Source organism: Hyla sarda, chromosome 5, assembly GCF_029499605.1.
Source record: "Hyla sarda isolate aHylSar1 chromosome 5, aHylSar1.hap1, whole genome shotgun sequence".
Taxonomy (NCBI): domain Eukaryota; kingdom Metazoa; phylum Chordata; class Amphibia; order Anura; family Hylidae; genus Hyla; species Hyla sarda.
Genome location: NC_079193.1, coordinates 89,649,897 through 89,663,434, shown reverse-complemented (window position 1 = coordinate 89,663,434; position 13,538 = coordinate 89,649,897). Strand labels below are relative to the sequence as shown.

Sequence of the window (13,538 nt, the reverse complement as noted above, 5' to 3'; positions counted from 1 at the left end):
TATTGGCTGAAATTTGGCACAACATTTTTGCGGTTACATTTTGCGCAAGAAAATTGGGCAATTCTAAAATAGACAACTTTGGCAAAAGTGACTGTGAAATGCAGTGCTTCATTCTTGACTATGCAGTGGATGAGATTTATTAACTGTGTCTTTTTAAAAAGGAGCAAAAATTATGTGTAAACGTTCAAAAAAACTGCAAATTTATACCACCTCTGCCTTGCCTTAGAAAAGTGACATCTACAGCAAGTTCTGAGGTGATTTTTGATTTGTACAAAAATGATCAAAGTCTTCTGCCGTTTTGATAAATTTGGCGCACATAAGCCAAAAATGTATAAACTGATATGGATCATTGATAAATCTCCTGCAAGTGTCTGGTCCTTTTGGCTACTTTCTACTTGCTACTGATGATGTGGCATCCCCACAGGAACTGTCCTGGTCAGCCAATCAGTGACTGAGGCACCACTGACTGAGTGGGGCAGTTCCTGCAGGGACTACATTTCATCAGCAATTAGGAAGTTGCTGAGGGGACCAGAGACCAGGTGCGTTAGCCAGTGGCCTTTAGCAGTTTTCTGTGCATATTTGATGCACAGGATTTAAGTTTAATGTAAACTAAATGACTGAACACAGCATAAATCTGCAGCTTCAATTCCTGTGCATCAAATATCGGTGTGATACTGTATGTGTGAATAGAGCCTTAAAGGAGAACTCCAGAATATAAAAATTGTCCCCCATACTGCCGGCAGTAAAAAAATAAAGATGTACATACCTTCCTCCGCTCCCCCGGGGCCTCCGGTAACCGGCTCCGGTCTCCGCCACGATCCTCTTCCTGGTTGCCGGTGGTCGGCGCGTCATACTGCACTCAGCCAATCACCGGCCGCGAAGTCCCGACTTGACCCGCGATAGGCTGAGTGTGAGAACGCTTCAGGACACAAAATTCTTCACTACACCGGCACCTGCTGCCGGGGCCGAAAACTTCACACTGCCGCTCAGCCTATCGGCGGCCGAGTCGGGACTTCGTTGCGGCCGGTGATTGGCTGAGTGCAGTGAGACTCTCCGACCACCGGCAACCAGGAAGTGGATCACGGCGGAGACCGGAGCCGGTTACCGGAGGCCCCGGGGGAGCGGAGGAAGGTATGTACATCTTTATGTTTTTTACTGCCGGCAGTATGGGGGACAATTTATATATTCTGGAGTTCTCCTTTAATGTAATTTTGAGTGGTTCTGTCAATAAGGTCTCAATATATACATATACACACACACACACACATATATATATATATATATATATATATATATATATTTACGTGTACCTATAGAAAGTCCAATTAAGGGAACATATATGCTAGTAAAAAACAAAACAAAAGGCAGATCTAGGATTACAATGGGTCCTGTGTCCCTCTGATAGTGCCGCTCTGGTATAACACACGTATAGACGCATGTAAGGCTTTGAGGCAGACGACTGGCAGCTCAGAAGTACATAGACTTGTACTTTATCCATTTTATCAGTAGTAGACGTCACCTCATCTCCCTGCCGGGTTATTAGCACCGCTTTTGGGGCTCTCCCTGTCACGTCCGGCGGTGACGCAAGGCTCCTCAGTGTGCACAGGGCTCCATGGCTGCCTCCTCCTCAGCGTTACCTCTCTGTCCGGAGGACTCCCCTTCCTGAGCCATAATTCACCAGACAGCCGAGCTGTGGAGTTATATATATCAGCAGGACTGCCATTGGGAACGTCCTGAGGGCGGGCGGGCACTCACTGCGGGGTCACACTGACATCTACTTCACTGAAATACCCACTCACAGCGAGTGTCACTCAGACACACACTCAAGGTGGCAGCCACAGCACTCGGATACACACCCACTCACTGGGTGGAGGCAGCGGGGTGCACACAGACACACTGGCACACAGTCACTGCCGCACACATATCCCCTCAGCCCGGGCTGCCAACATGCTTGCGCTCAGACTTCTGGCCATGGGATTTTACCTCCAGCTCTTCTTCTCCTTCATCCTCTCCCAGACTTCCTTCATTGACAATGTCTTCCCAATTCCTGCAGGTAAAGAGCAGTTTGCTGTCATTCTTCTGCATGTGCCATCCTAGCTGTAGACCCTTGCAGAGGGCTTCACCTTCACTGGGACCCCCATAGTCTGCACTGGTTCTGGGCAGGGGGCTGTTTGCATGGGGACTTCTATTTTGGGCAGGGGCAGCCAGAGAGGAGAACCAGGAAATACTATTATCTCTATTAATAACCCTAGGACAAGACTCAATGCACCATAGACTGATAAGGCTCATGATAAGAAACCCCCTTCAGCCTAAGTCATGCATTGGAATGTTTATTATTATTATTAGTATTATTATTATTAATGCAATATTCAGTGTTCTGTATGAGATGCATTGTTTTCTACTACTGGTCATGGTATTGGTTTATTCTCTGCAGTGATTATCATATCATGGAAGGCTGATACAGGCGGCTGATCCAATATTTACCTTTATGTAACATATTTCATAGCCCTGGAATGATATGGTTAATGATTGCAAAACAAATAAAAAAAAAAAAAAAAAAGAAAACATAAAATAGTAATAACAACCCAGTATATTATATAATCGCTACGTAAAAAGATCAGAATAATGAAGTTCCTGAAGCTGAATATGACACTGACTAATTCTTCTCTGCAGTGAAGGTTTCTGTTGTCTATAGGCAGCATTCCCCAATATGTGGCTCTCCAGTTGTTGCAAAGCTATTACGGCCATCATGTTTCCATCATGGAATGATGGGAGTTGTAGATTTGCAGCAGCTGGAGAGGCACATGTTGGGGTATGCTGTCTAAGGGTATGTTCACACGCGCTGATTTTTTTGCGAGTTTTCCGCTGCGTATTGGAAAGGGGACGGGCTCTTCTCGGATGTCCGCAGCAGATTTTCCGCGGTGGAATGTACACTGCGGAAAATCCGCCGCAAGCCCCATTGAAGTCAGTAAGGACTGTGGCGGATTTTCTGCAGCGTAAATTCCGCCGCGGAAAATCTGCTGCGGACAGCCGAGAAGAGCCCGCCCACTTTCAAATACGCAGCGGAAAACCCGCTAAAAAATCTGCACGTGTGAACGTACCCTTAGGGTATAGTCAAACATGGCAGATTTGTTGCAAAAAAATAATGAGGTTGTAAGGATTTCTGTAACCTGCCCCCCCCCCCCCCCCATTCAGATAATTAGGCAAATTTGCTAAATGTGAACATAAGTATATGGATTCATTCAGTTATCACTTCGCACTGCAGACCTTGTTTTTAGGGTGTGTTTGACAAATTGACTTTTGGGATAATTATCAGTCTGTCTAATGTTGTGTTCACACGGGTGTAAAATGTGCAGAATGTCCGCTCTGGAATTGTGCTGTCTAAATGCGCCGCCTCAATGCGCTGACAGCAATTAGGTGCTGAAATTCTGCCATATGAACATACCCTAACCAAGTGTTTCCCAACCTTGGGTGCCTCCAGCTGTTGCAAAACTACGACTCCCAGCATGCCCGGACAGCCAAAGGCTGTCCGGGCATTCTGGGAGTTGTAGTTTTGCAACAGCTTGAAGCATACCCGGTTGGGAAATTCTCATCTTACAATTTTTTTTTTTGTAATGTTACACATTGATTTTAACTATCGAGCTGCAGAAACACAAACAAAGTTATATGCAATTTTGTAGACCGCAGCGGTCACTCAATAGTTAAACCCAATACTTAGCGCTACAAGAAACAGTCTTTGTGTAGCCCTAGTCTTAAGATTTTAGAAAAGGTCCCATAATGGGAGGGATAGCCTATTGCTGTCTGGGCATGCTGGGATTTGTAGTTTTGCAACAGCTGGAGACTCCCCCGGTTGGAAAATACTCGTTTAACTACTGATTTTTGCCTATCACAGATCACAAACATTGATATGCAATCTTGTAGACCACAGCGGTGATGCTATGAAATAAAAAGTCTCTGTGCAGCCCTAGTCTTACGATTTTATGCAAGGTCCCATAATGGGAGGAATAGCAGCATTCTATTTTACTAATGGACTTTGATGTCATTTTCCTTTGGGAACAATGCGAATGATCATCTCCATATTAAATCATCAGCAGCTTGATTGGGCTTATAATTGTAATAGTGAACCCAATGTACATGTAAGAGACACAAGATCTACTAAGCAATAATCTTGGAGGGCAACAAATTTGTCCTCTTATTATTTTTTGACACATCACATCTGACAGTTCTGTTTGGATATAAAGAAGGGGACATGGCTTAGTGGGGTTGATGAAGGTGCGTACCACTTTTTGTGTACAAGAACGCTAGCTATATTGGTGCATAAGGGGGAGAAGTGTGTCTACAATGCTGTAGAAGTTGCATATTTATCATGCTGTGTGCATTATTTTTGCTAAACTATAAATTTACGTATGGAAATATCACCTAAAGCCTGATGGTGCAGGGGGGGGGGGGGGGGGGTAGGGGGGGGATCTGATCACTGCAGATACAATTCTATAAATGACACACATAGCTCTCTTTTTAAGTCTATTGGGTGGGGAGGGGAGGGAGGAAAAATGTAAAAGAAATATGTTATATTGTAAATGAACGTGTAATCGTGTTTTGTAATTGGAAAAATAAAAAATAAAAAAGTCTATTGGGTGGGGGTTCACAAAGCATTTTAGTTTCCGGTACGGTGCGTTTAATTTTGCTGTATGCAATTATGGTCCATTTTTTTTTTTTTTTTTGTAATGTTAGACAGTGGGAAAAGGATTATGCTGTAGGGAATAGAGCAGAATTTGTTTTTAACATCCATTTTCCCTATAACATTTGTATGTTAAATAGACAGCAATAAAGTGGTGTGAACACAACCTTTAAAATAATTGTTGGAAGAATATGAGAAAATTGTCACTCATGTAAAACTTTCTTTACTATAGGTCATCTCATTCCCACAATGACATCAATGAATTTGCTACCTATGTAATTTTTATCAATTATTGGGTATAATTAAAGGGATACTCCCGTGGAATTTTTTTTAACTCAACTGGTGCCAAAAAGTTAAACAGATTTGTAAATTACTTCTATCAAAAAAATCTTAATCTTTCCAGTACTTTTTAGGGTCTGTATACTACAGAGGAATATGGTTTTCTTTTTGGAACACAGAGCTCTCTGCTGACATCATGAGCACAGTGCTCTCTGCTGACATCTCTGTCCATTTTAGGAACTGTCCAGAGTAGCATATGTTTGCTATGGGGATTTTCTCCTACTCTGGACAGTTCTTAAAATGGACAGAGATGTCAGCAGAGAGCACTGTGGTCATGATGTCAGCAGAGAGCTCTGTGTTCCAAAAAGAAAACCATTTCCTCTATAGTATTCAGCAGCTAATAAGTACTGGAAGGATTAAGATTTTTTAACAGAAGTAATTTACAAATTTGATTAACTTTCTGTCACCAGTTGATTTAAAAAAAAAAAAAAAGTTTTCCGCGGGAGTACCCCTTTAATGTAGATTGTAGCAATAGGATATCACGTTTTTGGATGTAACATTGCTTGTATATATCAACAACTCTAATCTTTTTTAGCTTCCTGTTTTCCTGTCTTCCCTGGATAAGGAATTGGTAAATAAGCCTAGACTTAGATGTACTACTGTTTGGTTCTGAGCCATATTCCTAGAAAGTAAAATACAATTGCTGTTTTATATCCCGTAGTAAAACAATAGCATTATGTGTTTATGATATGATGGAGCCTATTGTGAATTGAATGTGTTTCATATATATATATATATATATATATATATATATATATATATATATATAAAATGAGACAGTGCCACCTGTTATTAAATTAGAGACATACTAGTATTGCATTGGCATCCAGTGCCAAACAGCAGAAGCATAGCCATTCAGCCTTCGGCACTAAGAAGAGGCTTCCTAGACTAACACTGTCAATTCTTTTCTTTTTATTTTACTTTGGTTCTTTTTAACATTTGCTGTTGTTTGTTTAGTAAATATACAGAAGAAAGAACATACAGAAGAAATCTAGGAAATTCTTTTTTCTTTATATATTGCAGCATAGGCTATTATGGAATAATAAAGAGGTTCTTGTCTATGCCTTGTACTTACCTGTTTTAGCTGAAGTGAGTGGGTTTTCAGCCATATTGATTTGTATTATCACACGCTGCCTACATTTCCCAAGAAGCCACTGGCTCGGCAAAGGTAAAAAGAGAGAGGGTGGAGACTCATTACTGTAAATCAGCTAATTAGATCAACCTAACCAGGCTGGTTGCTGGTGTGCAGGCAGGTGAGTTTGTGTCAATTCACATTCTATGCACTTCTGGTGCAATAAAGAGAGAATGGTTTGACCTATACTCACAAATGCAGTGTGTTATGAAGATTTGAAGTCTTCAGGCTGTGTTCATACAATGACTTTTGCGACTTTATGGCAATTCCAGCAAAAATACTGAGAAAAATCTACAAAAATACAACATGTCAACACAGCCTCAGGGGAGGTGTTATAACTCCAGTATATCCAAACAGATCTGTCTACAGATAGAGCTGAATGGGGAGGTGGGCTGTAAAAATATAGGTAGACTTATCAAAACCTGTGTAGAGGAAGAGTGGTGCAGTTGCCTATAGCAACCAGATTACTTCTTTCATCAAGAGGCCTGTCAAAATGAGAGAAGAAATCTGATTGGTTGCTATGGGCACTTAAATCTCCCCCATATTGTTTTAGGTGTGCATAGTGCTGCGGCGTGTGTTCAACATGCATCTGACCTACAATTAAAGGGGTTATCGAGGAAAAAAATTATTTTTTTTATATATCAACTGGCTCCAGAAAGATTTGTAAATTACTTCTATTAAAAAATCCTAATCCTTTCAGTACTTATGAGCTGCTGAAGTTGATGACTCGTGTCTCGGGAACCGCCCAGTTTAGAAGCAAATCCCCATAGCAAACCTCTTCTACTCTGTGCAGTTCCCGAGACAAGCAGAGATGTCAGCAGAGAGCACTGTTGCCAGACAGAAAACAACAACTCAACTTCAGCAGCTGATAATTATTGAAAGGATTACAAATTTTTTATAGAAGTAATTTACAAATCTGTTTAACTTTCTGGAGCCAGTTGATCTAAAAAAAAAAGTTTTTTCCTGGAATACCCCTTTAATGTTAACCTAAACCTGCAAATGTCTTTTGACAATATCCACCTATTAAAAGCCATTATTTATACTGCATTGGGTACATAATACATAACCATGGGATCCCAGAGCAGGGCCCCACCTTAGTATAACAAGCTTCAGAGCAAGTTCAGAACTTGCATTATTTTGGTCTTACTTATGCCCATAGATAATGCACAGTGATGTCATAATATTAGGATTATAGACATAGAAGACACATATAATATACGCAGTGATGTCACAGCACATGGATAATGTGCACAGTGATAAATGACAGCGATGACACTATACAGAAATGATTTATTCACGGTGTTACAGCACAGGAATTATGCCAACAGTGATGTCACAGTGTAGTGGTGACTTTTTGTGTGTGTTATTCCTGTGCTATGATATCACAGTATGGCATCTAGTATAGGTGAAAACATATACTGATATTATGTCCAGGCTTATGAAATAATACATTTTTTTTCAAAGCCAAACAGTGCATACAACTCACGACACAACAGAGGAGACCATGAGGCTCTTTGTAAAACATAGAACAGGGCCACTTTTAGTTTTTTATACCCCTATTCTTAATCATAATTGCATTTTGCCCTATTGTATTTTGCATGCAGATATTTCCCAAAAAATGAGGCTGCATTTTGTTTTTCCATCACATTTTACAGAACAAGGATACTAGACAAAAATTCAACTGTCCCCTTTCAGTGTTAATGCGATCCTTCAGGATACATTGGCATCTATTGTGCAAAGGTCCGCCCAGGTCCATTGTTTGTCATTGAAATTTGCTAGGCGATGGAGCTCTCAAATGGAGCTCCGATGCAGATGTGAGCCGGGCCTTAGTTTTTGGGCCCAAGATCAAGGGCTGTACCATCTACCCTGGCAGTGTTCATGCACATGCCCAGCATCAGCCACTATAGGATCATGGTGATACATTTAGAGAAATGCACATTTGTCTTTGTCACTTGTATTTCTGCACATTTATCCAGAGTTTTACTTAAGGGCACCTACTGCAAAATAGCAATTGAATGAAAAATTTTACTTTTTCTGTTTCAATTGTTTTTATTAAGAAAAACAGAAAAACTTAAGAAATAGACATATAGTACTAAGTCATACGTGTGAGAAACAGGTATAGGATGGCACTAAATGCATACGGCAGCTCTGGGGTTACAAATGTCAGTTGGACTAGTAAGCAGGGTGGCGACGATGCTAGGATATGTACAGAGACAGGCTTGTAATATCAAAGGTATAGAAGGAAAAGAATGTATATCCACACTCACCACCGGGAACGGCATTCAATGCTCCCACATGGAGTAAACGGCGGGACCTCGGTCCCGCCGTTTGCTCCATGTAGGAGCATCGAATGACGTTCCCGGTGGTGAGTGCGGATATACATTCTTTTCCTTCTATACCTTTGATAATCCTAAATCAGACAACGATAACATATCAATACAGTCTCAGGAATCAATATGTAAATAACTACCGGAAGTGAAAGAAGACATATTGGTGGGACTAAATCCAACATCTTGTGAAATTTGGAAAGGGTCCTGAATGTTATTATTTTCAACAAGAAGCACTGCAGTGAATGTCCTCTATAGTTCCCTAAATTTCCTTAAATTATGCTATCAAAGGTCATAGGAATATTAACAGCTGATAAAACAATATTATAAACTGATCTGTGATATTGTAATTCCTTTAATTCAAGTCAGTCTCCCATCTTTAGCTCTTCCAAGTAAAGATAAGAGAAGCTGACGTACGCCAAAAGTATAGAACACTAGCAGTAGCCTTAATTGTAGTCACAGTTCAGAAACCTCTGAAATGTCTTTAAGGCAAGAAAGGAATAAAAATTTTGAAAGTACTTACCAATACATTGGTGAGATTCAAAATGAATCACAAACTATAAAATAGCAGCAAAGATAAAAAAAGGGAATTACAGAGTTAGTTAACTACTTTCAACATAAATGTCTGATCTTATAAAGGACATTAACCCCTTAAGGACCGGGGGTTTTTCCGTTTTTTGCTCCTTGCCTTTAAAAAATCATAACTCTTTCAATTTTGCACCTAAAAATCCATATGATGGCTTATTTTTTGCACCACCAATTCTACTTTGTAATGACATCAGTCATTTTGCCCAAAAATATATGGTGAAACGGGAAAAAAAATCATTGTGCGACAAAATTGAATAAAAAAGCTGTTTTGTAACTTTTGGGGGCTTCCGTTTCTACGTAGTACATTTTTCGGTAAAAATGACACCTGATATTTATTCTGTAGGTCCATACGATTAAAAAGATACCCTACTTATATAGGTTTGATTTTGTCGGACTTCTGCAAAAAATCATAACTACATGCAGGAAAATTAATACATTTAAAATTGTCATCTTCTGACCCCTATAACTTTTTTATTTTTCCGTGTATGGGGCGGTATGAGGGCTCATTTTTTGCGCCGTGATCTGAAGTTTTTAACGGTACCATTTTTGCATTGATAGGACTTATTGATTTTTAAATGATATAAAAAGTGACCAAAAATGCGCTATTTTGGACTTTGGAATTTTTTTGCGCGCACGCCATTGACCGAGCGGTTTAATTAATGATATATTTTTATAATTCGGACATTTCCGCACGCGGTGATACCATATATGTTTATTTTTTTTTACACTGTGTTTTTTTTTTTTATTGGAAAAGGGGGGTGATTCAAACTTTTAAGAGGGGAGGAGTTAAATGATCTTTATTCACTTTTTTTTTGCAGTGTTATAGGTCCCATAGGGACCTATAACACTGCACACACTGATCTCCATCATTGATCACTGGTTTCTCATAAGAAACCAGTGATCAACGATTCTGCCGCATGACTGCTCAGGCCTGGATCTCAGGCACTGAGCAGTCATTCGGTGATCGGACAGCGAGGAGGCAGGAAGGGGCCCTCCCGCTGTCCTGTCAGCTGTTCGGGATGCCGCGATTAGCCGCGGCTATCCCGAACAGCCCGACTGAGCTAGCCGGGAACTTTCACTTTTAGCCGCGCGGCTCAGCTCTGAGCGCGCGGCTAAAGGGTTAATAGCGCGCGGCACCGTGATCGGCGATGCGCGCTATTAGAGGCGGGTCCCGGCTTCACTATGATGCCGGGCCCGCCGTGATATGACGCGGGGTTACTGTGTAACCCCGCGTTATATCAGAAGAGCAGGACCAAGGACGTACCGGTACGTCCTTGGTCCTTAAGGGGTTAAATAAGGTTCTACTTGTGTCATAGGAATAATCCCTTTTTGCACTTTATCAAGCTCCGTAGTAGATTTTTTTCCGTAAAAAAGTTGTGCGTACTTGCGCATATGCGACCTTTCTATACATGCTGCGACTTTTTGATTTTTGCCTATTTCAAAGCACATTTCGGAAATCTGCTCACGTAGTACAGTAACCCCCCGTCCTGCGATGGCTCCGACATATGATAAAATCGACATACGATGGCCTCTCAGAGGCCATCGCGTGTCGATGTCAGCATCGACATACGATGCTTTTATATGTCGGGGCCATCGCATTAACTGCTATCCGACAGCGCAAAATGCTTAAGCTGCTGTCGGATAGCAGTTTAAGCATCCCAGGCAGATTTGCCTACCTATTCCCGCTGCTCCGGGTCCACTTCACGATCCTCCGGCATCTTCTGCATCTTCTCCAGGGTCCGGGCCTCGCTTTCTGGCGTCCTTATTACGTCACTACGCACGCCGCGCCGGCGCAGCAGCGTAATAACATCACCAGAAAGCGAGGCCCGGACCCTGCAGAAGATGCGGAAGAAGCCGGAGGATCGTGAAGAAGACCCCGGAGCAGCGGGACAGCATTGGGAGCCCCTTGGACAGCATCGGGAGCGGTGAGGACCTGGTCCGGAGTGGTGGGGACAGGTGAGTACAGCTTCCTATACTTTACATTGCACGGATCCCTCAACATACGATGGATTCGACAAACGATGGGTCGTTTGGAACAAATTACCATCGTATGTTGAGGGACCACTGTAATTTTTTTTTTTTACTTTGCAGAGGTCATGTATTTATCACATGCGATAGTCACATCTCCGTTTAAAAGTCGCATATGTATTCCAGGCCCTACCTGGCTTACAGAAAGTGCAGAAAAGGACATTAACATCCACTTTAACAACTGTTCTTATTCTGCATCATGAAACAAAGCTACTGCATTAATGTTAATTATAGAAAAAAATTATTATATAACTAATAACTATTAATCTTAAGGTTGAAAATACACACTGCACATCTTGTTAATTTTAGGACACGTACATGCTGGCGTACCCACAAAATTTTAAAATTAATGTTGTGTTAAAAATGAATTTTTACAGACTACGTAAATAACCTATATGTGGCACTAAAATTTTTCCTTAAAAAAAAAAAAAGAAACATCCATAGTAATACAGCTTCATGAACATATTGGGGTGAGTAACGTACCGAGCCTTTTTTTTTTTGTGGCTTCACTATTGTTTATGTGCCTGTTGGTGCTGTGCTGTCTTGCTTCCTGACGTAAACTCTGGCCTCAGCGCAGCGACGGAAGACTCCGCCCACCAACATCACAAAATACGGGCTCAAAATCAAACAAAAAAACCTCCAGAGTACGGATATTCATGGTGCGGCATAGTATGTTTTTAATATTTTTTTACTTCTGAGGAGGGTGGATGGGTTGTTGCGGGATAGTTGGAGTGCAGCTATTTAGTGCCAGGCAGGCCAGGCAGGGTGTCACTGATGCAGTACGCCCCCCCCCCCCCCCACCCCCCCTCCCCGTCACTCTCTAGCAACGCTACTGGTAATAAAGGGTAGATAAAGAACTTCGGCTATTAACATAAGGGAAAGCTTTTCTGCTTTAAAAAATGCTTTTGTAAGCGGGTTTCCTGGGTTTTGCTTACGTGCAATTTATTTATCAAGGTCGTGTAACTATGTGATAAATAGGTCGCAAGTAAGCAAAAGTAAGTTTAAAAAAATGTCATATAAAAGCCGTACATTTGAAAAGAATGATAAATCTCCTTCATAGTGAATGAGGTTTCCCACTGTTGCTGGATCATGCTACTACATCTCACCATCTAATTAATAGATGGCCCACTTTTTCTTGCCCTGGCTCACTCCCTTAAGGCTCACGCACACTACAGACAAAAGAGCCAATTACATCTGGCCTCAGTGTCTACTCCCTTTTCAGGTGGACTCTATAGCCTCAGTAAGTTTTTTACTCACCTGTCTGTGTTAAAGTTTTCTATTTGCTCTAGCTCCTGTTCCATGTTATATATTTATCCTGTGTATTCTGACCTTAGCTAACTGACCTGACTTTTCTCTGTTTTCCGAAATGGTACTGCCCTGCTCTCTAGGATTTGCCCATCTGATTTGTCTTTATCTGTCTGTTTATTCCCTGTGTTTTTTTTTCTACCTCTGTGCCTGTTAACCCATTGTGTCCTGACCTACTTCCCTGACTTCTGTACAGTGTTTATGTGTATTGGACATTGCTACGCCCTGCACTTTTTAGTAGAGAAGGGACTGGCACTGTGGTTGGGGCCATCCTATTAAAGAGATGGGCACCCCAAAAGCCAGAAACAGAGGTCTGGGCAAGCTCAGGGCTGCACTTATCCCTGCCCTCACATTTAGCTGTCATTATTTGCTCCATCTGCCATAGCATATTACTATTGGTTTTGTAGACTTTGTTTACTACTTGCATAGATACCTTATGTTTTTTTTTTTAATAAAACTTACCTGCAGTTGTGTCTGTTTTTTTATGTAGCTTTTGCCATTTATAACATCTTCTTTTTGTATGTATTTCATATATTTTTAGTCTCAATAATAAAATTTATATATGTTTTTTTATATTTTTAGTTTGAAGTGTGCATTTTTTGGAGGGAATCATTAATATTTTTCACATGTCTGAAGTTCTGTAGCTAAACTTTTAATGTGAAATTCGATTTAACCAAAAGAATAAACATGTTTATTCTTTCTGCATAATCCCCTCAGAAAAGCCCATTCGTCAATAGGACTTTTATTTCCAAATCTTTTTTCCCCTGTAGAGAAATTTGGGTGGTGTGGATTCACTGGGAAAATTCAGCAAGGAAATTCCTCACTGAATTTCCTCAGTGTGCATGGGCCCACACTACAGTCTGGGCACCCACTACAGATGGGATCTTCGCCCAGACCGTAGTGGGAATAGTCCCTTAGTTTGCCCTGTTGGAGAGAAGGTCTTCAATGATCCCTACCCCCATCAGTTTGCATGCCCTATATAACTATGCTATGAATATCATAAAATTATCTTCAATATTTAATGCTAGACAAATATTTTGTGTAAGGCAACATGCAGATTTGTGTTGTGTGCATGAAGTACCACATCCACTGCATTAAATTTTAGGTGAAGAGACATTTTGCCTGAGAGTGCTGTTATTCA

General features: G+C 41.1%; 1 protein-coding gene across 2 annotated transcripts in view; it reads left to right on the top strand.

Annotated features, from left to right (window-relative positions):
- The first annotated feature begins 1,518 nt into the window (after positions 1 to 1,518).
- COLQ (collagen like tail subunit of asymmetric acetylcholinesterase) overlaps positions 1,519 to 13,538 on the top strand; it is a 131,499-nt gene continuing 119,479 nt past the window's right edge. Inside the window, exon 1 of one of the 2 annotated variants that reach the window (XM_056519909.1) lies at positions 1,519 to 2,053. In XM_056519909.1, the coding sequence (XP_056375884.1) occupies positions 1,948 to 2,053 (106 nt within the window). In that variant the 5' untranslated portion in view covers positions 1,519 to 1,947. The remainder of the gene's footprint in view (positions 2,054 to 13,538) is intronic. The other variant, XM_056519910.1, reaches the window with a different exon arrangement.